The sequence below is a fragment of the Apaloderma vittatum genome, unplaced genomic scaffold (genome assembly GCF_000703405.1).
Source record: "Apaloderma vittatum isolate BGI_N311 unplaced genomic scaffold, ASM70340v1 scaffold15141, whole genome shotgun sequence".
In the NCBI taxonomy this organism is placed as follows: Eukaryota; Metazoa; Chordata; class Aves; order Trogoniformes; family Trogonidae; genus Apaloderma; species Apaloderma vittatum.
The window spans coordinates 91,263-118,164 of NW_009697504.1; the positions used below are offsets into that span (position 1 = coordinate 91,263).

Below are 26,902 nucleotides of genomic sequence, written 5' to 3' on the forward strand. Positions count from 1 at the left end.
AGAGAGTTAGGCTTGTTCAGCCTGGAAAAGAGAAGGCTCAAGGCAGACCTTATAGGGCCTTCCAGTACCTGAAGGGAGCCTACGAGAAGGCTGGGAATTTTTTCAAGGGCCTGTAGTGACAGGATGAGGGGTAATGGGTGGAAGCTGGAAAAGTGTAGGTTTAGACTAGATAGAAGGAAGAAGGCCTTTTGGAGTTTTTAAAAGGATGTAATAAAAAAACAGCTGAAATACGCATTTGGCCTTTCTTCTTCTTAGGTGTTTTATGTCCTAGAGTTCTTCAGCCTTCAACAGTAACAAAATTGGTTTTAAAAAAAATCAAATTCCAAGAAGTTTGGTGGGGTTTTGTTTGTTTCAGTTTTTTGTTTGTTTTGGATTTTTGTTTTGTTGTCTTTAAAGCTTTTTACAAATGAAGGCAGACAATGTTTTCCTGCATTCAAGATAGGCAGTCTGGGATTCCTTCAGAGGATGAATACCAACCGACATCAAATTTAGGGAACTGTAACAGTAAATCTAGAGACAGACAAAATTAACGTAATTACGTTTTTCCAAATTCACTTAGGGACAACTGACTTTAGCATTTCTGGATTGTATTTCCAATTTTTTTAAACCAAGGAGTATGTTCTGTTTAACAGTGTAGGATCAGAAAGCCGCTGAAGTTCTGCAATTCACTTACATGCACTTTAGGTTTCATGTAAAAAGAGTTTTTAGTTTTGCACTCAAGAATATTGTGACTGGGAAAGAAAACTCAACGTTCATTAGTTTAATAACATTCTGGAGCCAAATTTACTGTCAGCTGTTATGTAATCTTCCCTTTTGATTTCCCAAGGCAAGACGACATGTGCAGTCTGCCAAAGACAAACTTTCATATTACTTAACAGCTGGAATAATGCATATGACAGTAATTGAAGGCAAAAGAGTAAATTAGCTTTTAAATGAAAAATAATAATAATGGAATAGAAGTTAACAATGGTCTCTGCCCGGCAGGGAAGTGTCGAGTTCCCCATGCTGAGTCACCAAAGAAAAGGTCAACAGCCGAGCACCAAGGAATTCTTGCCTTCATTATATGTGAACTGAATCAAGTTGAATAAATCTTTACAAATGAGATCTTCTACCAAAAAAAAGAAACTGAGAACCTGGTGCAAAACCAGCCACTGGCAAGAGGTTGCTTGACATGTTAATATCGGAAAATATTACTGTTGCCTCAAGACATCAAATCAAATATGTCCTCATTCGTTTTACAAAAAAATTGGGAATGACAGGATGCAAAGCTCTGTCAGCACACTAAAACTTGACTCTGACACTGTTTAGAGACTGTCAGGCTCGCTTGGCCAAGCTAGACAAGACTAAGAAAGATTACTAATACAAGAAGTTTATTTCTTGATATCTCAGTTGTAAACTTGGAAATATTCTCTGCTCAAAGTCATCCTCATAAAACAGCAGACCTTTAAAGGAACAATCAAGGTGGATGTGTGGATTTATCCCGGCAGGGCTGTACCAAACGCTTCTGCGAGTTCTTCTGGTTACTCTGTCACTACCGCACTCCGGCACCACTTCCAACTGGAAACATTTCGCAGATTGGTCTTTTAGGTTCGGGGTGACTTAAGATTAAAGTAATAAACCCACTTAATTCTGGCTGTAATTTTTTTAGAACACTAGAGACTCATTAACCAGTAGCGCAGTAATGAATATTTGTGCCGTAACGTGTTGCCTAGGCAACAAGGGACTGTATTTATCAAGCGTGAAATTAGCATCAGTAAGTAGCTCCTATGGAAATTAAGTAGAAGCTACTGTAGCACTGTAGTTTCCCACTGAAATCTGAACAGTCGTCAAGAAGCTCTCCAAAAAGAAAGAGAGCACTTGTAGCGGGTGGCGGGAGGATGATCTCTGTTGCAGCAGTGAGTCACGAGTGGTGCCCATTAAAGCACTTACAATCGTGGTGGTGTAAATTCAAGTAAGTCTGTAAGACCACACCATAATTTAAACAGTGAGAGTCAAACTGAGGTCTGGAGGGGAAGGGCAGGAAGGGATCCAGTTTCTGCATATTAGGGCAATCTATCATACTTGGTTTATCTTCTTAATTTTCCCAAACATCTACGCCTAGCTGAAGTTCAACACGTACCTTGCTTGAAGGCATACTTGCAGGTAGTCTACCAAGAGGATTAAAGTGTTTCAGCTAATTACACAGTAACACTCCTAGCTCTTTTCCAACAGGGAAGCTTTGTGAGCTTCCGCAGCAGAAGCATTGCAGATGAGAACGATTTCTCCGTCAGAGCAGATGAAATAGCTGAGCCTGCCCTGCTGGAGAATTTCATGGTTCATCTTTGGCCCAACTCCAAGAGACTCGATGAAAAGCTCACATCAACTGTAAAATGCAAGACCTCTCAATTTCATCTCCTTTTCCTTGTCCCTTGAAAGTTCATGCCATATGCTTAATTTAAGATAGAGAAACAAAAAAGCTCTGTCTCCTTGTGAGTCTTTCATAAAGGATCTGCTTCTAAACCTTCCAGCTTTTCCTAAGCATTCTTAGTTTCAACACTGTGCCTTTCCTGATCCTAGAGAACTCCATGTCCTGCTCTCCTTCGCTTCTACTTGCCTGTTCAGATTTGTACTGCTGCCTGTCCAAATTCACGCTCAGACTACTGAAATTTTAATGGGGTTAGTTAAGAGAGGGAAAAATCCATTAGTGACTTCAAAACCTTGGCAGAATAGTTAATTTTGCTGAGACGGACCTGCTAGTTATGCTGATGAGATTAAAGAACAACCTGTGAACAAGATTCATTAGAACATACTAAGCTCCACTGGGAAAGCGATTCCCTAGCCCTGTGTCTTCTCATTACTAACCTGCTTGCAAAGGAAAAAAAAGTCAAACCCCAAATACACAAAAGTCCCACATCCTTGAAGACACAAATTCCCCAGTGAAACAACATACAAGAACACCGTCTATAAAGCTGGGCAAGTAAGTTTTCAAAATACCATGCAGATCTGACAATAATTTGAAAGCCTCCACACATGCACCCAGACATCATTGTTGGGGTGTATGCGGTGTTCACCCATAGCCCTAGATGTTTCTAGATGAAAACATACTGCATTAAATTGTACTTCTCCACTTTCACAATTAATATATTACGGTTGTGGATGTCTCTCTACAACTAGAAATTAGAAACATGAACTGGTAGGAGCAAGAATTTAACTTTTTGCCACCAGGTCTGAACTGGAGTGGCAGATAAACATCAACATTTAATGTCTTTAGGAAAGTTATTTTCGGTTTCACTAAGACTTATTATCCTAAGGTGAAGGTGAACAAAGCAAAATTAAACTTATAACATGACTGAAGTTCAGGTAAAAGGGTTTGATTGTTTGCAAAGAGGGGCTCAGAGGGACTTCTCTTACATAAACCAAAAATTAAGACTGGCTTTAAGTCACATCAAACCTTCTTGTTTCTCACAAACAAGTATGATCATAGAGGTAATCATGTAAGTGGAATACTGGTGCAGATGTGACCCCAAAGATCAGAGTCGAGAAAGTTGGGATGCGTGCTACACGAACAGAGTCGTGGTGGCACGGGCAACAAACGAGGAGCAAGGAGGGCGCGCGTTCACAGCTCATTAACTCCTCTGCGGTAACTGCCTATATGGAAACTCTGACCTCGCAGCACACACGAGGCAGCCAGCTCCACTTCTGCCCAAGGGTCAAGCTCTGTTGCAATTAGCATTATGTTATTTATCCACCGCGCTAGCTGCCTGTGTAGGCCTGCCATGTAGAAACAAAAGCCAGCACTGCTCTTAGCATAACAGCTCAGGGTAGCAAATATCGTAACATAAGCAAGATGAAACTATTTTCATCCTGTTCAACAACTGCTTGGCTTCAGTTAGAGATGTGCCAGATATCGCTTTTTTTAAAGGAGGCTGCAACAAAAAGAAGACTTTTCCACAGATCTTCTTGTTTAAGGAAATGCCAACAGATGAAGTGGTTGCAGGCAAGATATTTGTCCACAGGTGGGATGCACAGAGAAGGACATGAGAAGTGACATGATAGATGTTGGTCAGAACAGAGCATGGCAATTACAGTAGGTTAAAGATGCACCAGAAAGGACAGGAAGCAGCTATTACTGCTCCAGTTGTGGATTCTTATTAAATTCCCCATGTTCTCCTTTAGAAAGGCAGCAATAATGAGAAAACCACTCCTCTTCTCCATGTGCACTGGCATCACAGTCTTACTTAACAAACATGTAACACCATTTTTAAACCACAATAACAGAGCAGTTATGCCTACAGCTTCTGCAGAGCTGCATGGTTTCTCTACAAATAGCTGTAAGAGGTGAGACCAAAGACCTCCGAACCCAGAACCTCTTCTCTCTGCAGGGCCAAGAGCAGATGCCCAGGGAACAAGAGCACGCTTGGAGCATCCAGCAGTCTTCCCAAGGATGCTCATCCAGCCTGCAGCAGCTTAGTTCACAGGCCAAGGGATGTCTGGCTATTAACAGGATAACCCAGTACACAAAATTTCTCATGTTCCTTCTTGTTGTGTACTGCAAGCGCTAAGAGCAAATGCAGTTTCACAATGTTAAGTTGCAGGCTAGCCAATGGCCAACACAGGTGAAACACCTCCACACAGAAGGCAATGGTTAAACAAGTTCAGCAAAAACTAGAAGCAAGACGCACAATAACTGAATTCAGTAAAAGCAACGACCACCACATTCATAAACACCACCAAGCATAATGACAAATGCAAACAAGGACCACTCCAAAGATATTCCACCAGGATTTGCTCAGCAGGGCTGACATCTTCATTTTTTATTAAAATATAATGTTTTATGATCTATTTTCATGGGATTCCTTGCTCTTAACCACAGTAGTTATGCACAGGTCTTACAAGAGAAACACTTCTTAGCTACACTGTACTGAGAAGGCTTAATTTGATTCTGAGATCCAAAACAGAATCTCGTTAACCGAAAAGACAATACCACTGAAACCTAAAAGGTGTTAATCAGATTTCAGTTTTGATCATTTCTTCCTCATCAATAATATAATTCTCTAAAATCAATACACTCATTGCAGAAAACCATTTAAAAAATAATCTAGTCTTTGTTGGGCTTGGGCTCCATCACATCATGAAGAACTATTAATCTAACAGCCTGTGATCAAGAGTAGCAGTAAGTCTACCTTTATTTTTAGGAGATGTTAACTTAAAACCTAAATAAACCTAGGCTTAATTTACAATCATAGTTGGCCACCTATACCTAGATTAGATGTGGCAGATACCTTGCACCACCAACAGCGGTCCATCAGTGCTCCTCCTGGTGCACGCACGCATGACTATCAAACCAGTCCTGTTTCAAACAACCACCTTGCAAACTGCCATCCAGGTAAGAGCCAGGACCTAGATGTTCTTAGATTTATGAGATATTTTAAGCCACAACGCTGCTGAGAAGTACGTGTCGATGGGCAGGGGGAAGGGAAGGTAGGTACGAGTGCTGCCTGATGGCAGGAGGAAACACTGGAAGGAAACGTTCCAAATATCAGGTAATGGCTTTCCTTATTTAGGTCTGGGGAATCATCTTAGTCACATATTGTGAGCTTGCTATTTTTGTACAGACCAGCTCTCACACTGAGCAAAGACACTATGCTTCCTGGGTTTTGGTTTTTTAAAAAAATCACCCTTAAGAAGACACTGATGCCAATTCCAACACTTAAAGCCTTACACAGGTCAGACCATCTGTTTCTTAACTTGGAAGAGGAGGAGAGAAGACTGGATAAAAACAGCTTCCCCATCCCTTTTACATAAATCCAAAGCAAAGACCTTGCAATAAAAAACCAAATTATCTAACAAACATCTGCTATGTTTCCTTCTATACCACATTACAAAACACATTTAAAGAAAGGAAATTAGCAACAATTAAAGTGCCTCAAGAATTTGCCTGAGAAAATTAGTTCTCAAAAGCCAACTTATGATTCAGTTTTATTACCTCTACAAAATTAGTTTGTCAAGGTCGGCGGGATTTTGTTGTGGTTAGATGGGTACTGGAAGAGTTCTTTGTAAAAATCAAAAGAAGAGCAACTGGAGGGGAGAAGGGAACCTGTTGGGAAAAAGCAAGCCTAACACTACTGATTAATGTTCTTGTGTTCCTCAAAACCTAAGACTAGCACAAACAGAGCTTCTCATGGACTGCACACGAAGCAGGGTCTAAGAGAGGAAGACACAGCTTTTCTCACGACAAAAGGACAGCTAGCAAAGGGTAATACTGTTCTTCCCCAAAGAGCAGCTCTTTTTGTCACACATCAACAACTCAACACATGCATTTAAACAGGCCTTGCTTTCCCACAATTCATTACCAGAAAAATATAAACAGCAATTTGCCTGGTTTGGGGTTTTTTTCAGGATTTAGTTTCTCTCCTCTCTCCTTTTCACTGATGAACCCAGTGACCAAGAGCTACTCATCCCACGTGGTCAGCGATCATTTCCACAGCAGAAATCCTGATACCTCATCATCTTTGCTAGCTCTCTAACCTGAGTCACTGCTATGCATTCTATCTTGCTCAATCTCAACAGCTACAAGAGGTTGTTAGGAGCCTTTGAAGACCCCTGGTATATAAGTATCCCGTTTCTTTGAGCGGTGAGCAAGCTTGTCCCACACTAAAGAGGAAAAACTTAACTCCACTGAACTAAAAGGAAGATTTGCTGTTGACTTTCATAGGAAGAAATTTATTTTCATTTCTTAATCAGATACTGCTGCTTGCAGAAAATCAGGAAAACAACACTGGAAATAAAGCCAGCACCAGTGACGCTGAGCTGGTAAAACTGTCCTGTGTAAACACTTTCTCTCCCCGCCTCGCCAGATAAGATCTGCCTTAAAAGCAGGGCCTTTTGAAAAGTGGGCTCTCCAGGTCCCTATTTCAACCTGTACAAACCACTATATTTCAACCAGATTGCTTAGAAAGCAAATGGGCCTTTTTCACCATAGTTTTACACACTGCTATGCAGGAATTCAATAGCATCTAGGAGGTTAAAAACATGTTTTCCATACACTTCTCTGCAACAACAATGAGGGCAGTGCAGAGCTAACCCAGGGCTGAACAGCAAAACAGTCATATCTGCAAACGTGCACATTCTTGGCTATAGCTGTTTACAGGTTTGTGACTCATAATTAATACCCCCAGTGAAAACAACTACTCGTGTCTGAAAGCCCTAAAGCCACAACGAGCTAATTACCAATGGAAGCTCTACAGCCTCGGTTAAGCTGTGGGAATGTAACCAGGCACGGCAAATAGTGCAACGGTGAGCAAAGCTCAGACGCTCCGGGTGCTTTTTGACAAGTCACCTACCCTTCTGCCTCTTCCCCTTGCCCCATAAAAACAAAACACCTTGTTCCCCAACGTGATACGAGAAGGAAGACAAAGAGACAGCCCGAGCAGGGAAAACACCAGCCAAAACTCCCTGCACCCGGGTCTCTCTCCAGGACATTGGGGAGCTTGGGAGCAGTCGTCACCTGCAGCAGCGGTGAGCTGAGCGGGCACTGCGTCGGTGCAGGACACGCGTCAGATGTGCTTCTCTCTTCATGACACGTCTGGCAGGACACATCAGGATGTGCTGGGCACATACTTGATCTAAATGTTGCTTTTTCCAGGAAGAACCGACAATCTGGTTTGAGAGCTAAAGGATTTATTTTTATTTTTTAAGGACGGATGAAGTCTATTTTCCACTTCCAGAAAGGCATTTGTAGCACCAGAAGTGTAACAAACACCTCCAAACATCTTTCCACAGCTTCTCTCACACACCTCAAGTTTCTCAGAGGGCAAGCAGATAATACAGTTATGTTTCCTTCAATAAAACCTTGCTCATACAGCCTTTTAGGTTTTTAAAAAAAAAAAAAAGTATCAACATGGCTCCTAAATCAGTAACCAGTTAGAATTTTGTTTAGGTACCTGAGTATTCTCCTTAAGGGATCTGACAAAGTTAGAAACTGCATTTCCCAGGTATGTTCACAGAAGTTCATAGAATGGCATAGGCTGGAAGGGACCTTAGAGATCATCTAGTCCAACCTCCCTGTGGTGTGAGTTTAGCTGCTGTCTACAGCAGAGAAGTCATCCCCTCTCAGGCTGTGATGGGGACTAGTAAGCCAACCAGCTCTGTGGCATGGCTTGCTGGAAGCTCAGCACCGGTAACTGGAACATAATTTGGTCTATAAATATCAGTAGAGTTTCAATGCAATTTTTCAGAGATTAATATCTGCTCTCTTTATGTTACCAGGCAGTCAACCTACAAAGAGAAAATACAACACTACTAGGACCATCTCCCACTTGGACACACCTTTTAAGCAATTTTGGCACCAAGAGAAGTGAACGGGAGGGTGGGCTCATGTGTAGGGATAGCAAAGTATTTTTATCAACCGTGAACGGCTGTCACCATCAGGACACGCTTCAGTGAGCGCACATCCCACAGTAGTGCTCTGTGTAACCCAGCTACCAATTAGCAGTTATGTTAGCAGAGACCTTCCTACCCACCATGAGATGATGATTACTGCTAAATCGTACCAACAGCAACTGTGTCAATTAATGATGAGGCTCACTAGAGGTATTTGTTCAGAAATTTGGCATTACAAGGTCAGGACAATGCTCTATTAGCATCAAATCGCTGAGGTCATCTTTATTTCCTTGCTGGCTTGTGCACAGCCATTGCCAAGCTAGAAAGCAACCCTGCTCTCGAGGGTCAGATTTGTATTTCAGTGCTGCTGCCGAGCGTTTGGTGGGTGAAGAAAGAGAAGCAGGAAATAGCATCAACCATAACCCTTCACAAAATTCAAATGATTCGCAAGAACAAGCTGCTATGTTTGCACATAGAAGAGGGACAACAGACCAGATGAACCTTCATGTTGCCATTTCTGTTTATAAACAGGTCCTTAAGTGCAAGGCAGGTTGAGTGACTTAAATAAATCTGCTCCTTTGGAAGAATAACCATTTCCGACATTTAAAAAGTTAATCTTGTCTAATAAAACGTTAGGACTTTTGTTGTTTGGGGTTTTTTTTAATGAATAAATATTCCATCATAAAGATGAACTTCTTTCAGTGTTTCAGAACATGCACATGTAAGTGTGTTTTGTAAGCTGGGTTGTCAAAATGGCATAAGCTTGGACAATCACGACAGAAATTCTCACTGCAGCAATGTCAGTTATGACTAAAAGGCCTCCCAGCACAACAAGCTATGACTGTGACCAGATCTAATTCTCTACCAAAGGAGGAATTTGTGAGAACAGAGGGAAAAGAGGAGGTGGAACCTCTTGCCTCAGACATGACTTTGCTGCATTCCCTTCTGAGCACGGCTTAGCACTGAAGTATCCAACATGGTTAGCCGATGAAAAAAGTGTAGTTTATATATCTTGGGAGCACAAGAATTTCACAAGCATAAAATTAAAAACCCCTTTTTCAGCAAACAAGGATGTCCACAACAGAAGAAAACATAGCATTTTGGACATGGCTCCCACACCAGTGTTAGAAGCGAAACCGGTCCTTTCTCTTGTACACAACTTTAAAATAAGTTCATTATTGATTTTGCCTTCAAGTCAGACAAAAACTCAGACCATTCCCAGGTTCCTAAGCAAGAGAGGCCAAAAGAGCAAGTCTTCTAGCTGCTAGAAATACAACTGCTTTGCTACAGGACATGTTTCTGTCACAGCAGATTTTCAGTCCTCTTGGAGAGGTACAATTTTTCAGTCCAGAAAGGCATGAAATATGCCTTCCTGTTTGATGTGGGATATCAAAGCAGGGTTAATTTGTAAGTTGTGCCAAGAGACCATCAACATGATCATGACCCCAACTCAGTCCTAAACATGAGCAGATGTGCATGACTGACTTAACTCCCTCCCAAGTGGTTTGAAAGAGCAGAAAACTTGATGCAGAGAGAAACTTCCCTTATTCCAAAGTGCTGCGAACAGATGCAAGTCTTCATAAGTCACTTTTCCCCTCCTCAGTACTACTGACCTTTCCTCTAAAGCATCAGAGCAATTTGGAAGAGCTGCTGGAGACAAGATGTTAAATCATTTGAAGACCATCTTAATGAGTGAAATACACAAGGTTTCACCCACCCTCATCTTCCTTGTTAATACAAGTTTGCACAAGGTTTCACCATGCAACAAGGCCAGAATGAAGACACAAAGAAATTTTACAGGACAAAGAGAAGGAATAAATAAAGAGAGTGAGCTTTCCTTGCTTATCCCTTATCAACAGTCAAGCTGTAAGTTAAGCAGGTGCAGCCTTAACCTGCAGAGTTGACTGCTAGAGATTTTCCATTCTGAATTATAGTGTAATAATTACATGAACTCATTCCTTAGCATCATAGATACTATCCAGAAGTAATCACTTAAGACTTCTTGCTCTACTTGCAGAAAATCATGTGAAGACATGATCAGTAGTTTGACAAATTGGTGACATTGCTATGGATTTCATAGTGGTACCTGGAGTATTACGTCCAGTTCTGGAGCCCACAGCACAAGAAAGATCTGGACATGCTGGAGCATGTCCAGAGAAGGGCCATGATGATGATCAGAGGGCTGGAGCACCTCTCCTATGAAGACAGACCAAGAGAGTTGGAGCTGTTCAGTCTGGAGAAAAGAAGGCTCCGAGGAGACCTTATTGTGGCCTTCCAGTATCTCAAGGGGGCTACAAGAAAGCCTGTGAGGAGCTTTTTAGGATGTCGGATAGTGATAGGACTAGGAGGAACAGATTAAAGCTGGAGATGGATCGGTTCAGATTGGACGTTAGGAAGAAGTTCTTCACCATGAGAGTGGTGAGACACTGGCACAGGTTGCCCAGAGAGGGGGTGGAAGCCGCATCCCTGGAAGTTTTTAAGACTAGCCTGGATGGGGGTCTGGACAACCTGATCCAGTGGGAGACGTCCCTGCCCATGGCAGGGGGTTGGAACCAGAAGATCTTTAAGGTCCCTTCCAACCCTGACAATTCTATGACTCTATGATTCTATAACACAATGCAGATAAGACAAATCAACAAAAATCTCTTGTTATTCTTAAGTACCTTCAATTTCATTTAGAGATGTGTTTTCTCTACAGCTTAGTTTCACTAGTCAGCATATTTTACAATAGGAGTGGTTAGTGGTTGATGGGCTATTTAAATGCTATCTATGGAGTTCAGCGTATTTGGCAAGAAAAAGTTTGGGCACCGCTTGGCAGAGGCCTGATTTTGAAAAACATCCACCAAAAATTAGGACATAAGTTGCATGCTGTACTTTATTATCAGACAAAAGAGAAAAAGTGAGTTGCTTCTTTGCATTATTCTTAGGATGAAAAGGGAGTCGACTGACTACAAAACCTAGAGCTGAAAGATACTTCAGACACCTTTAGTTGAAGATTAAGAAGTCTGCAGCGCAAGAGCACCTTCTTTGTTCCTCTGCACAGTCTGACTAGCTGAGCAAGTCTGGGGTCAGGACTAAGCCTCATCATTTCAATGGATGGGCTGGTTATTTGCACATGCAGTTCCATGAAAACCCTTGAGCATATGATGGTTCCTTCCTACCCTGCCCTGAATTCAGTGCGTGTCTTCATCATGGAATCAATACATGCAGTTTAGGCACAGCAGCTGTATATTCTCATAGTAATTTTCCACCTCCACAATAAGCAGATGTCTTCCAAGTAATTTCCAAGCTCCTCCAACTTCCTTGTCTTTTTTGCCCTCAATGTTCCATCTTCTACCCAGGATTAAAGGTGAATTTACACTAACAGTATTTATTAACATTTTTAATTATGCTTACCTAGGGCAGTGGCAAAGCTCCAAGATAAGCAATTGGATTCAAACTCTGAATTCTTCTGTTTTAAGTGGAATATATTCATGTTTATTTAGAGCCACTATATCAATTTTATCCGATGATTTACAGACATCACATCTGAGTCATCTCTGTGGAACTCAGAGTCAGCATCTACGTTATCAGCTTTGAACTCGCAAAATAAGGACACTTGAGTCAGCAGGGTCAGTACTTGTAAAGCAGATTGCCAAGATGCTTGCTTTCTAGCACAGTAACAATTTAACAGGTGTGCTTCTTTCTAACTTTAGCCAAGACACCTACAATGTTATGCCATCTGAGAGCCACCAACGAATTTCTAGTAAATGACCTGTCAGAGAAAGGTTGCCCCAAAGGAACAGGATTTCAAGTATTTGCCATTATAGAGGGGTGAGCGCCTTTTCCCACATCAGCAGCTATCCCGCTCAAGTCCAAATTAATTTCTAAACACTTCTCACATGCATTAATTGCTGTGAAAGAGGCAAGCTGCACCCAGAGCCTTCACTTCGCCACTCAGTTGTTTAAGTCGTATCAGACACTACTTGCACTGTACAGGATGCAAACATGCAAAATGCACTTTCACCCTCACTTAGACCCTTCAGAGGTCAGTTTCTAAGGAAGCAGTGTTAATTGGTATCGTTATCACATAATTATATACAGAATACAATAATCTGAAGCCTTGGAAAAATTCCAAATACCAAAAGACAATCTTGCAAATAGGAAAAACCCAAAAGGAGATTCTACTCACAGAGACAGACACTGCAGTAACACAGCCATATCAATGGACTGCTGCATGTAGTTTAAACAAAATAGGCTTGTCTTACGGCCAGGCTGTGACCTTCTACTCTTTTGACCAGACCCAGAAGCTGGGGGACGGGGTATAAGGCACCATGTCAGATCTGTGCCGGGACTGCTGCTGGGAGAGGGACAGTTGAATGGCAATAGCTTGAAGGAAAAGATAAAATGGTTATCCTTGACCATAGGCTTTAAACGAACTTCCATCTTCTCTAGACATACAACTTGCTTGGTCTGCTTCCAAATACGACTCGTTCCTATACAAGACAGAAGTACACTCCACGGGGTAATTTCAGCTAAGCATCCCTAGATGGCCAGCTAGCCAAGTAAACCAAGGAATACAACACATTGATCACAGAAGCTTTCAGCAGAGCATAAGAGGAACGAATTTTAGAATACACATGTTCAAAATAGAGGAGAGGGAGCAGTTAAATGAAAGGTCTAGTTTATGCACCTCTTTCAGCTTCAGGGATGACAGTACCATGGCAAAGGCATCAGGCAGCCTCAGGGCAGAAGAGTTTCTCAACACCAGCCTGTGGGGATCACCAAAGAGAAGAACGAAGTCACCCAAGGCCAGAGCTGCTTAGACCTCTCCATAGCAAAGAGGAAAGGTGTGTCAACACAACCTGACAACTACAGAGACAGCTGACAAGAACAAACAATATAAGAATGGACACCGGATCTCCATGGGCTGCTGGGAGAAGACAGTTACATTTAGACGAACAGGCTCCAGACTACATCCAGGTCATTGCTATTCGGCACGAGCCAAGGAAGGTTCAGGCATCAAGATAAGCTCACCACTGCCTTAAAAGGAATGGAATTAATGACCACCAGCATGAAGACCATAGCTTTGTGAAAGGTCAAACACATGCTTCCTGCCAAGCACTTGGCCCTGCCCTTTAAGTGACATCAACAGCATCAAATGAAGCTTCCCACTAGTCTTTCTCTGCTGTAACAAGCCCCAGTTCCCACAGGGTTCTCAACTCAAAGACACAACATGATACACAAGATGACATCTCCCATCCACCCTGGAAGGTCAGCTTACCAACATGCTAGCCACCAACATGGAATAAGAAGAGGACACTCCCCTCACAGTGTTGCTACTTGGTCCAGTAACCCTAGAAGGGTTTAGTTCCTTCCTAGCAATACAAGAAGGGACAACTGGTGTACAGTTTCTCTAATCCTATATAGTCCTCTACACTACTGAGACCACATGGATAAAATAAGAGCACAGACTAAAGTGAAGGAGAAGAAAAGGCAGCTTTTCTCATTTCATCTTAAATCATACTGCTCTTCTATACTAGTCCAAGAAAATTATTTTTTATATGACTTTTTAAAGTCAGAAATTGCCACCAGAACTGGAAGAAGGACTAGGTTGAGAGTATCTCTGTGAAGAAACTGAAATAGAACCAATACATAACCCATGCAAGTATTAAGTCTAGTTACTTATCTTTAAAATCCACATTTTCAGTAGCTGTACCCATTCTGTAGTCTGTAAAAACAGATGGGTACCCCAGGACAACAGGTTCTGTCTATTTTAGATAACGGCTTATCAAACTAGATTGTGTCTGCACCGTTATGGGATATCCCCTCATCTCTGCCAATCCACCTTCTCCAGAAGAATGTTAACACTCAACAGTGAAAAAAAAAATGCTTCCTGTCTAATTGAACTCAGAAGTCCAGAGGCCTCATTTTGGTAAATACTTGAAGAAACAGAAAAATGAAGATCAGAGAGGCTGCAGAAAGGGAATACAGCTCACAAATTCAGTGGTGACAACAGACTGTGTGCCCTCCTTTCCTATGTGACTGCAAAGGGATGGAAAATATTGAATGCATCACCATAATTAGACAGCCTGTCATGGAGTTATCTCCACCATGACTGGTCTGTGGAGACACATCAAATCTTCAATACAAAGACTGGCTACTCTACTCAGAAGAAGCATTACCAACAGAGAAAGACATGTATTCAGTTCCTCCCTTACACTCCAGAAAGGCTCAGAGGAAGCCTTAGCAACATGCCTCAGTAAGACACAAACCAAATCAACTGCAGTGACGTATTAATCTCCTTCCTTCTTTCAGGATTCAAAATTATTTTGATTTAGGAAATGTCATTTGTAACAAATTGTAGAAGTCACTTAGAAAACCCAAGGCTCTAAGGGCACAGTTAAACATCAGCCATTTGGAGGATTAAGGCATTCAAATACATAAAGTATGAACTCTCAAAATCCCTACAAGAGCCTCCATTTGCAAGCAAACAGAAAGCACAGCATCTAAATAATTTCTATAAATCCTCTATTGCTGTGTGAACAAACCCAGCTACCTCAGTTTCTGCTGTGTGCTCTACTAGGCTATACAGCAGCAGTCTCTCTGTATTTAGGATGCCTGAATTATGAAGGAGAGTCCATCAGCCTTGAACCAAACTTGTTTCTTTCATCAGCTTCTAATTAATGACTACAGATAAAACAGATGGAGAGCAGCTTTTATGTTCATGCTGTGCTGGTCCCTCTTTGGTGAAGGCAACATAAAAAAAAAAAAAACAACAAAATAAACTAACTGAACAGATAGGGTACTGGGAGTCACTCTTGGATCTCTTTCCATCAGGGTCTTCCAATCAGGTTAGAAGGACCAAGCACCACTGAAGAACGCCAGAACACCACCAGCCCAACACAGGCAATACACACACGCACATGTTGTCTTTTGCTTATGGACTAGTGAGTCCACAGCCCATCCCAGCAGTTATGCTGGCTTCAGATGCCTTAAATGAGATATTTGGCAATAGCTTGGAAGGTGGAAGTTCTTTCAAAAAGGCTTTAAGTGGAGCCACGTCAGTTGACTGATGTCGCAAGTTTTTGATTTAGTGGGAGGTAGCAGAGCTTCTCCTTTGCTGCATCATTGGCTGTTGCTTTTTTGACCACAAAGAATCACTAAATAGATGACACATTATTTAACATCCTTCCATCTCACACTTAGGCATGTTTTCATTTTCACCTGAAAAAGTCTATATGGAACCTGATGCACCATTAAAACCAGCTGATGCTTATCCTCCTACCTTGATCTAGGAAGCTGAAATGCTGTCACTTAACATATTTAACAAGTCTACCACCTAAAGACCAACAAGGCAGTCTTCAAGAGATGGATTCTTTCTAAGACAATTCAAATTCTGACTCCTGCATGATTCATTTTGCACCTTTCCAGTAGGTCTGATTATATCACAATATACTGCATCATTATAACATGCCAGATTCTAGTCCTAAAATCCAGCTTGTTTTAACTTATTTGTGAAGCACGCATCATTCAAGTTTCACAGAATTTCCCAGCCTTCTTTAAAATTGAGTTAAATCAGAAAATCAGCAGCATCCCATAGCCTGCCAGGTCCAGAGAGCCAGCACAGGTTAAACATAGCTTAATCCTCAGGCATCAGTCTGGTGTATTTTGTGCTCGCAGCTCACTAGTGGGTCTGCTTTCAGCTGAAGACCTGGTTACAAATGCATATCAAAGCCAAAAGTGATTGTTTGACACATAAAAAAACCCAAACAAACAAACAAAAAAACCCACAAACCCTTGTCCCTAATTTCCTGCACACAATTTTCACTTTCATGAATCGTCCTCTGTGGTGTGCAAAACATCTGAGGGCCACAAAGATGATACAGGGGCTGGAGCACCTCTGCCATGAGGACAGGCTGCAGGAGCTGGGATTGTTCAGTCTTGAAAAGAGACGACTTTGGGGGGACCTAACAGCTGCCTTCCAATAACTGAAGGGAACCTACAGGATGGCTGGGGAGGGACTTTTTACAAGAGTGTCCAGCAATAGGACAAGGGGAAATGGGTTTAAGTTGAAGGAGAATAGATTTAGATTAGATCTTAGGAAGAAACTCTTCAATACGAGGGTGGCAAAACTTCGGAATAAATTGCCCAGAGACGTTGTGGCTGCCCCCTCCCTGGAGCTGTTTCAAGGCCAAGTTGGACGGAGCCTTGAGTAGCCTGATCTAGTTGAGAGGCATCCCTGCCCATGACAGGGAGGTTGGATTAGATGATCTCTAAGGTCCCTTCCAGCCTAGGCCATTCTGTGATTCTATGATCTTCTAGAGGAATCCAGGACAATGGACTATGTTACTTTAAGGTACCAAAAGCTGTGACAGACTATGTTGTAGCTTCAGTATTACAAATCAGACATCCACGGCATAAACTGTGGCATTCTGGTCACCTACAGAAGTTATTGGTAATTAGGAGCTTTTATGAATTAACTGGTATTGTTAAGGCTGATGGCTTCTATACTTGTACTACCGCTGTTTGCAATTCACAGTGATTCTTCTTAGATTGCACTACTCTTTCTACAACACAAAATTTGACAGATTAAAATTATTTCTATCTCATTTCCCTCTCCTTGAGGGATGGTATGTTTGCCAATTCAGGACAACAGTTTTAATAATTCATCTAACAGTATAATCCTGTACTGTTAACGTTAGAAAACAAGAGAAAGACTTGTGTTTTCCAGAATGTACAGAACTGAACGTACATAGCTGAGCCAAATCTTCTCCACAAGCACCTTAAACCTTTCAAGACAGACATATTTCTTATTTGCTTGTCAAGTTCAAAAAAGTGTCTGGGATGACAGGAAACAACAAAAAACTTCCCAAAATCCACAAAAAAACCCACCAACACTAGAAATCTCTTAGCAAAGCAGTGAACTCACAACATATTTTCAGGACATCTGAAATCCTATGCTGGGACTTAAAAAGGCAAAATTATTTAAGCCACTAGTGGAGGGGAAAAAAGAGGAAAAAAACCCTACACTAACCTCAGTGCACAATTTGTCTAACTCTGAACCTTCATAGTAGAGTGTACTGACTATTTTAGCATGTTATCTCCCAAGAGGAAAAGCAATGGGAGGAAAATTGATTTGCTCTGTCATGCATGATGAAGCAACTGCTCATCTCGGGCAGTCACATTTTATTATCCTCTATCAAAGTGTAACACCGCATTTTCAGCATGAAGAAAACCTTCATGCTCTACTTCAAAGAGCCCGGAGACTCAGTCCTTGGTAGTCATATGCTTAACTGTTCAGTTTAAGCCACAAAAGGACAATAAGGGCAATTAAAGCATTTTGGAAATTGAAAAGCATCTCCTCTCTGATGTAAGGCAGATTAAAGTAATGTTTCAGGGTCAGATTATCATGTCTAACAGTGTTTCCTCAGAGGGAATTTTCTTTTGTGGCTATGTCCGAGACCAGGACATAGGCTAACACCACTCCACAAAAACATCTTAGCAGCAAACACACTTTAGGATGCACTGCTCCCTTATAAATCCATGGGAATTAGGTACCTAAAAGTTGTGGAGCCAAGTAATATTTCAGAGAGCTTCCTGCCTCTCCATCTTTACTGAGTCTCTGGCAGAGTGTTTGTTGTTTGTTCTTTTTACACCAACGTAAGTACTTTATCATAGGCAGCAGCCCAGTATCATGGGCTCCTCACAAGGCAATTCAGAGATAAAGCTCAGTAAGATGTGGCAGAGTATAATTCAGTGTATAATTCAGGGTATAATGTCAGCTGTTGCAGAGCATTGCAGGGGCAACATCAGGTATCACTTCTTGCATGAGTAAGAGACCAGGGAATTGTCTCATGCCTTCCTAATGTGCAATATGCACAAAGAAAACGAAGTACCAGTATCAGACACACAAGGTTAAGTCCACCGAGACCTTAAAGGTGACTGAACCTTAAGTTAGACGTTTTCTCTCATAAGTTTATGGAGGATGCAGACAACTGAGGTGACACTGCAAGGCAAGGACATCCCCATCCCACCCCTCCCAGGGCCTGACTATCAGAACATGCTCTGACCACGCTGAACAGGGCCTGAGCTGTGCCCTCATCTTTCCCACAGCTGGGATTCCTCCCAGGGAACAAAAACCCTGCAATAAAATTTGGTGGCAGGATGAGTGGGATCCCAGGACCACAGAGAGCTCAGAGACGCAGAACTGAAATGCTGACTCCAGGCACTGAGCTGTCTTTTCCCCAAACGTACAGCCCCTACTTTTGCTTTTTGGTTTTATGTAAATCTAGGTAGTTTTACCAGAAGTTAAGCGATTGTAAGAAAAATAATTTTTCTTAAAGAGAGGACTTTTAAAAATGCCACCTTCATGAGCCTAAAGAATTCCTGACTGCTTGCCAATTTCAATCATGAAATAATACTGAATTTTAATATCTTGTTAACTTAATTCAAGATAAGCACATGAAAAGAGATTTGGTTTTTCACATATTGTGGAGGTTCAAGTCTAAAAATCAGTAGAATGGCAATAATATGATGCTAGACAAAGTACTGAACTTCGTTTTTCTCCAAATAGGACCTTAAAAATTTTTAATTACCTAAAAACTTCCTAGCTTAGTTACCTGGAAAGGAGAACTAGTTCTCACTTTGAAAGTTCTCTGTTTCTCATCTTGGTTCCAAATGGGAACACATTACACAGCTCCAGTCCAATATCTACATCTTCGCAAGCCACCATTGCCTCAATACTAATTTGGGAGGTGCAAACATATTGTCAAATGCATTCATGGCTGATTCAGTCTGTGGCTTCCCTGCTCCTTCCGGGACGTATCCACCAAGCAGTCCAATGGGAGCTGATGGATTTCCCCAAAATTACAGGAGCAGGGCTCAAGCTCCAGCACCTAAAGCCTTCGCTGCTGCTCAAATACTGCACGAAGATAATCTCCACAAGCTGCAAAGTAACCTAACAGCTGCAGCACGCTGACTGCCTGACCAGATACGTTCATCTATCACAGCCACACACACAACAGCCCTTCTTTCAACGAACCTGACCAGCAGAGTAATGTTTCCCTTCATTTTAGGCAAATCAAATAAAATAAATGCATACCATTTCTTTAAAAAATACTTTTCTCCTTCAGCAAAGTCTGAAGAAGACACGTGGACTCCCGCTTGCACAATTACACAGCACGTGCAGCACTAGCGATGGCATACGTGGCCCCATGAGAGCACAGAAATGCAAGGGAATGTGCTGAAACCTTCTCAAACCCAACCGTTATGAACGGTTTGCTGATACGAGCACATAAAACTTCACACCCTCAGGTCAGCAACAGACCTCCTGCAGCATGCTGAACCTGCCACAGGCACGTGTGTCTGAGGCCCAGAGCTTTGCTGACAGCTGGAAAGAGCTCAGGGGGAAGAAAAAAAAGAAGAGGATGGTGATCTGGCACTGGTCCCTGCCACCCTCTGGGGGCTACAAAGCAAGCACCAATTCCCCTGCAGTGACTGGCAGTCCTACGCCTGCAGTGCCTGGCTATCTGCAAAGAAAACCCGAGCTGGGCACTGCCCTGGGGGGCAACGGGGTCTGGCTGAGGTGAGCTGGGGGCCCAACCACCCTCAGCAGCAGCTCCAGCCCTTTTTAATTGAATGTCCAGACTAACGGGGAGTCTTAAGCACAGAGAGAAGGTACAGCCCAAAGCAATGCTGACTCAGCCCTGCTGCTGATGCAGAGAGCTAAGGCAAGGAGCATTCTGCCACATTCACCCGATTTTCACATTTTGGGACTTTCACCAGGTCTGCTCTGCCTAAATCCTCTATCCAGCTCTCAATAGCCTAAATTGAAGCAGCCCGTCTGGAGTTAACAAAGCCTTTAAGCAGCTTGGACACCGTCTTGGCTGTTACATCTCCTCATTCCAGAATATTTCCATGACATTATTCAGTTATTTTTGCTCCTAACCATGAAAATAAATATGGGGCTGATCTCATTAAAATCTCCCAGAGTCTTTGATGTAATTTTATTATATTACCACACTTCTGTTCCTACAGCTCTCTTGGGCTGAAGTGACACAGTTTTCCGACTGCTCTACCCAAAGCAGCCTGTAACACAGGTTGGCGTGAGTCAGCTTCTCCCTCTGCACAGCTTGGCTAATAGGGGCAGCAAAGCAAGGCAATCTCTTCTTTTTTACTTTTTTCATGTTGTAATTCTCAACACAGTCTTTTCCGCTTAATATCCACTATTTCTTCTACCGAGGAATAAGAGTTGCAGGTGCTTTACCCAATAGGTGGCTATGCAAGAGCTAAAACGCTGCTGCTGAACTGGTCTTTGCCAGCTTCTCACACCCCCTGCAACTCTCCAAACCATCACAGTCATTCCCTTCCCTTAGCAAGGAAACATGAGACCACAGTAGAGTAAGAATAGCCATACTATTATCCGTTTAAAGGCAACTCTTCAGGGACAAACCCTCTCCACTCACTTCACCAGAAAACAAATACGATGCTGAATGAACACCGCTGCTCTTGGGCATCTGTATTCTGTCACCTTTTGCATTCTGCTTTGAATGCTCCAAAACACAATGTGACAATACTAAAAAAAAAAAAAAGCTTCAAAAAAGCTTTTGGAGAAGCAAACACTTAAAAAAACCACTGGGATTTAGCTGCTCTGAAAAGGCAGTTCTCGCTTGTCTCTTGCAAAATATCTACCTGAAGAATAGCATCTTTCTTAAAAGTAAAGACACCTACAGGTGATACCTAGACTATACTACATCCCAACTGGGCTTTAAGGTGAAAAAACACATCAAAGGCTAATGCAAAAAAAAAATAGTTTTGGGATACCAAAGAATGATTTACTAAAAATAAACAAACAAAAAATCACTGGAAAATACCACTAGGGAATGAACTTTTTTAGAGAGAAAAAAAACAAAACAAAACAAAACAAATCACCCCAAAACCCCTGCAAAACTCCCCACAAAACCAGAAGAAGCTGACTTGCAGGCTAACTAGCAAAGTCGCTTACTGCAGTGCTGCCCAGGAAGTGTGAGCTTGGGCAGGGGCAGCATATTTACAGAATTAGCCTGACAGACTGAAAACATCACAACACACATTTTCTTCTCCAGTTGGAAGGACACAAGCAAGAAATGTTATGCTTGTTCAGTTTACTTGATGTCACATCTCACCAGTCAGTTCAGTGTTTGTCACTGTGAGACATTACATTTCTTTAATTCTATTCTCTGGCTTGGTAGTGGCCTGCTCTTTAGTTAAGCTGCAGCAAGGAAACTCTGCAGTAACAAGATATTACCTCAGTTTCCTTCTCCACAAGGAAAGCAATAAATATTCTGTGATAAAAACTCCTAGCTCCCAGTCCTACAGCTTTGTACCGCTGATCTTTGCAGCAGTTCTCATACTGATGATCATTCTGATCCCCAGTCCCCGTGAAGGGCAGCTAAGTATTATCTTATTCCACATTTTTGAGAGAATTTGGGATTATTTACTTGGGCTTCTATTCTGTGATGGGAAGCCATAAAGCCTTCAAATTGTCCAGAGAAGCAAGGATTCTAGCCTTGAGGAAGAGTAAACACAGCCTCCTTTTTTAGAGTCTGTGAACACACATATTCAGCAGAAGGTTGAGCTTATGTGGAACAGTTTTATAGATGCTAGTGCTCCAAACAAAACCCCAGCTGTGCAGTAAGCATTACAGGCTACAAAGCGCAACAGCAGGAAGCCAACGTCCTAGGATAGCCTGCAGGTTCCCAGCAAGGAAGGGGGTCACAAGTGCAATCCTCGATAGCCACAAGAACAATTCCTCTGTATGTTGAGTACTTCACATTCTAAAGACCTTCTTGCTTTACAGGTGTGATTGCCATGGCTACAGCAGCTGTGGGTGGGTAGAGAAGGAGAGCTGACTACACACATAGGTGGAAGAAGAATAATTTAGCCCACGGATTATTACATGTCTGTTAAATATCTCTGAGCCTTGTAATATTGACACAGTCACATCCATATTACCAGGGACGCAGCTGTGCAGCACTGTGCGTGCCATACTCTAAGTACAGTCAAGGATGTTTTGATCCACAACTACCCAAGACTAATACTTTCCTAATGCTGTTTTAGGGCATTGCTTCAGCTGAGGTCACCTGTGGCTCCTCTACACATCACTCCCAGCTAGGGCTCACAAGGTCTGAGAGGACACTGAATTTCTCTCAGTAAGATCACTCTTTTTCCAGTCAAACTCAAGCCAGATCTTTAAATCGAGAAAACTGAAATATTATGAAAACTTTGCCCATTTAACTGCACTTACATCAGCACAAACAAGCACCATCCCTGAAAAATTTCCCATCATCTCAGCCTGATGTGACTTGCTCTGCATTTAGAAGGGCCTCAAACATTTCACAGAATTTTTCTATGTCTCCTCCACACAGCCCTGACACAAGATTTCAGAAGCAGGGTTTTTTGTTGTTTTCTTTTTAGACAATGGGTTCTTCAAGCAGAAATCATGGAACCTGAAGAAAATTATGAGCTAACGAAGGATCTTCAGACTCAAAACACTGTTTGCCCCCACTTCTGAACCAAGTCCTTTGGCTAAATCACTAGGCCCTTACAAATTTATTCTTCTACTTAGAACTGTGACAGTGTGATTTCCTCACAGTTGGGGGATTTTTTTGTTTACAAAAAAAAAATACGGAAAATAAATTTTTACAAACAGTATGAATCAAACAAAGTACTGCTTGCAGTTTTCAGCCTTTTCACACAGCTCAGGCTTTCCCTGGAACTACATTCACAAAGTTTTCTTAGGCTTTAGGCTCTTTTCCTGCCATGCCCTCCACTGCTTTTCTGCTTGATTCAGAGAAAAATACTTGCAAAAATAACCAATTAAATCTCCACACGTGTCAAGCCAGGTTGTGAAGTAGTGGCCTGGTCACTATCGTGCAACTGTTTCCAAGAGATGAACTGGATTCTTATATTTTAATTCAAAATTAAACTGACTGTCTTCTATCATCACCCCTTACCAAATACTTTTACAAGGTGGCTCAGGCAGGTCTGTATTATACAAAACCTTGTGAACAAGAAGCTTTCTTCAGCAACACCAAGGAGAAAGAGTTGAAAGCAAGTTACATTTTGTAAATCTAGTCTTAGTGGGGGGAGAAGCAGGCAAGGAGCATCTTCTACAGATCAGTGAAACTGGGCCACAGAAGCTAAAGTGAGGAGAAGCAATTGAGCAGAGTTAGGCAGAACCCTAGGACTGGAGGGCAGGAGCTCATTAACAACTCTGATAATGATCCTCGGAGGTGCAGAACAGGAACAACTCGTTACTTCCTACCTGCCTTATTCCAAATCTCCCACACCCAGGGAACTGATTAACTCTCACATGGAAAGGCAAAAAATCCCCAGAAGGCAGGGAATGAGCTGGGGGAGGCACAAGTGAGAAAAAAAACCCCAGACGGCTAGAGCCGAGTGGCCTACATGTGGTCGAGATGAAGGTAGAAGTTTTAACTCTGCTTCCATGGATTTTAACAGCAGCAAGAGCCAGGGCTTACTCAACTGGGATTCCTAAAAATAGCACTTGCCTAAGTAACCACACAGGACCACATGGGGCTCTATTTTCCTTAACTAGCTTTTGATCTAATGGAATTCTTCACTTAAGTAAAAGAAGAAACAGGGTCTTTGTGGTGAAAGCACATGACCAGGAGTTAGGAGAACTGGCTTCTCCTCCACACTGCTAGAGATTTGTTGTTTAGTCTTTTCACACAAAACAGCTCTCAAAGTTAGCTTCCACCTCAGACCAAAACCTGTGACTGCACTTAAAAGCTGAAACATCAGTGCCAGCTTTACCCCTTCCAGCAAGCCGGCCAGCGGTGCAGCCAGAGCTCAACAAGAGCCGCAAGCTCTACCCATGAGCCAGAGAAGGACCTAACCGATCTGCCTGGCTGCACTCCACGCTGTCACAGCTACGCTGGTTGCAACAGGGCTGATGTTAAGAAAAGTTTTGGTACATCACTGTGTAGTGCATTTATCCTTCTGCACTGTGATATAGCACTGACCTCTGCACTTCACTTGCCCCACACAGGAAATTAAAATAAACCTTCTGACAGACATAAGCATAGGTCATTAACTAGTGGCAAGATGTTTGTGTATCGTCCAAAGATGCTCAAATGCCACAGCAAACTGATGAAGCTAATGCCCCCAATGCAAGAAAGCAGAGCTGCAGCTCAGCAAGGCTGGAGAGCACGAGAGCGAAGCGGAAGCGACACATGCTGGTATTTCAAACAGTCAACAAGCAAGTAACCTGGTAAGACCTCTGAGACCTTGACCAGGATAGACAAGCTCTGCCCTGCCAGAACCAGCTGCTTTCCGGGGTTTGCAGAATCCTACCCACTTCCCATGCCCAGGAGAGGGCTAGGAAAGACTCCCAGCCGAGATGCTTCCTCCCACCCCGTAACTCACCATCTGAGCTTAACGTGCTCCCCAAAAGCTCCCTTCGCCCTCGGCAGCCTCAGCGCGAGCCGCTGCAGCACAGGGGTCAGGGATGGGATTCCTTGCGGGAGTGGGTTTAAGCAGAAGAGACTGGACAGCAGGACACAAGCTGAAGTGGACTGCAGCAGCAAATTAACTCCTTCTCTGGCTGAGGGGCAAGCGAGCCAAGGCGAGCACAAATGGAGGAGACGTTTCAGCAGCCACGTTGCCAAGAAAGGACATAACACACCTGACAATACATTAAAACAATGCAAAACATCCTCTCGAATGCCTGCAGCAAGTCAGCTCCTATCCTAAAGATCTAATGCACTTGGGCCCACAAGCGCTTGCCAAGTTGTCAGCGTGGCCTTTGATATCAAAAAAGCTTTGAAACCCCTGCCTTAAATGCCAACACTTGTTTCTCCACCCATATTTGAAATGCAAGATGCCTGAAAGCTATAGAACTATTTTAACACCGAACGTGCAGGAGTCTACACCACAGAGCGGACACGTTTGCTGGGAACTGCAGTTGGAAAACTAACAAGTCCCCTACTGCTACAATAACCATGTCTGCGTAACGGAAGACGTGCCAGGGATCGCAGGAAGCTCAAGCCTTCCAGCGATTTCTGCGATCTCCATGGAGAGACTGGACTAAGGAGCACCTTGTTTAAACCCTTGTTAAACTCTGGGATAGCAAGGGATGTTGGATAGGGAGGACAAATTGCCACTTTTTTCTTTTTAAAACAAAAAAATCAAACAAAGCTTTAATCAAGTTGCACACAAAATTGGGGCCTTATAAGCATTTTCTGATTTCCCTCAGGGGGAAGAGAAAGTCAGTAAAAGTTACTTCCCCACATATCAACAGAAAACCCATGAATCCCACCCTGCAGCTCAAATGTTACAGCTAGGGGAGGGACACTTCATGCATTTTTCACCTAGATGTAATCCTCTGTCTATTTTAATTCTATTTCTTTGTCAGGGAGCAATATTAATGTAAATGTAATTTTCCAAAGTCATATGACATCATCTTTGACCCTACGTTTTGACCCTACCATCCTCTTCAGCACAACCTAGGAACACTCTGCAGCACCTGAGACCACATGACCTGTCACAGCCCACCGGCTCTGACCAGGAGGGAGCCCTGAGGCACCAGCCCTCAAATTTACAGCCACTGACTGAAGCCATGATTTCACTCCTCACACATCAGAACTATTCGCCAACTGCATAAAACACCTTTCTCCGCAGATGTGGACAAAACAGTCACGGCACGCGTTTCAGTAGGAGTCTAGTCCTTCCCCTTTGGCACAACAATTTAAGAGCTGCACAATGTGTGTCAAGGCTGATCTGATCCAGCCATTTACAAGCTTTATGTTTCACACTGAAGCTATTAGCCAGTAAATCATATACATAGTAAGTAAAATATTTTTTTATATGCTTTTCCTATATGTGCTCCTCAGAACCGAGTGTTCCGCGTACATTGTTTTCTGTCACCATTCCAATTAGGATCCATTCCTTCCTTCCTAATTTTTCCAGTATGTTACATAAAATTTAGTTGCTGACATGTTCCAGCAGGGACAAGAGGAATGGTCAGTAGAGATTAAAGCACACCATGCATCAGTCAACTTCTCAAACAACTGACAAAGGAAACACAACATCTTAAAAGGAGAGGTTTGCAGAGACGGCAGCTGTCTAATGATGGTTGGTCCCAATTTCATCACCGTGTCTGTCAGCTGTCATAAGTTTTTTATGGTTGCATTTGAAACAATGGCAATGAAATTCCCAAACACATACAAAAGGAGAGCCCCCAACTGCCCTTTCTGCATTTTGTTAATTCAAATCCAAGCAAGACCAACTGCTCCTTATAGGGTCATGTTTAATGTCTACTAAACAGTACTACAGGAGCTCTATTCACGTTACACAGGAGTAGGATCATCGGTAAAGCTAACAGGAAGACAAAATCAGTCATGCCCTTATGGATTACTTTCATTAACACAAGGATCCTAGATGTTTTGCAGTCCTTACACATAGGCACTTGCCAAGAACTTCTAATCAAGAGCTTGTCTGGTCATATACACCTTAGCATAGAGCATGCTATTTTAAGAGACCAGCACCTATCACAATT

General features: G+C 42.5%; 1 protein-coding gene across 1 annotated transcript in view; it reads right to left on the bottom strand.

Moving 5' to 3' along the window:
• CNNM2 (cyclin and CBS domain divalent metal cation transport mediator 2) overlaps positions 1-26,902 on the bottom strand; it is a 115,633-nt gene that overhangs the window by 72,654 nt on the left and 16,077 nt on the right. The window contains exon 2 of the mRNA XM_009877659.1: positions 14,340-14,377. Coding sequence (XP_009875961.1) covers positions 14,340-14,377 — 38 coding nt within the window. The remainder of the gene's footprint in view (positions 1-14,339; positions 14,378-26,902) is intronic.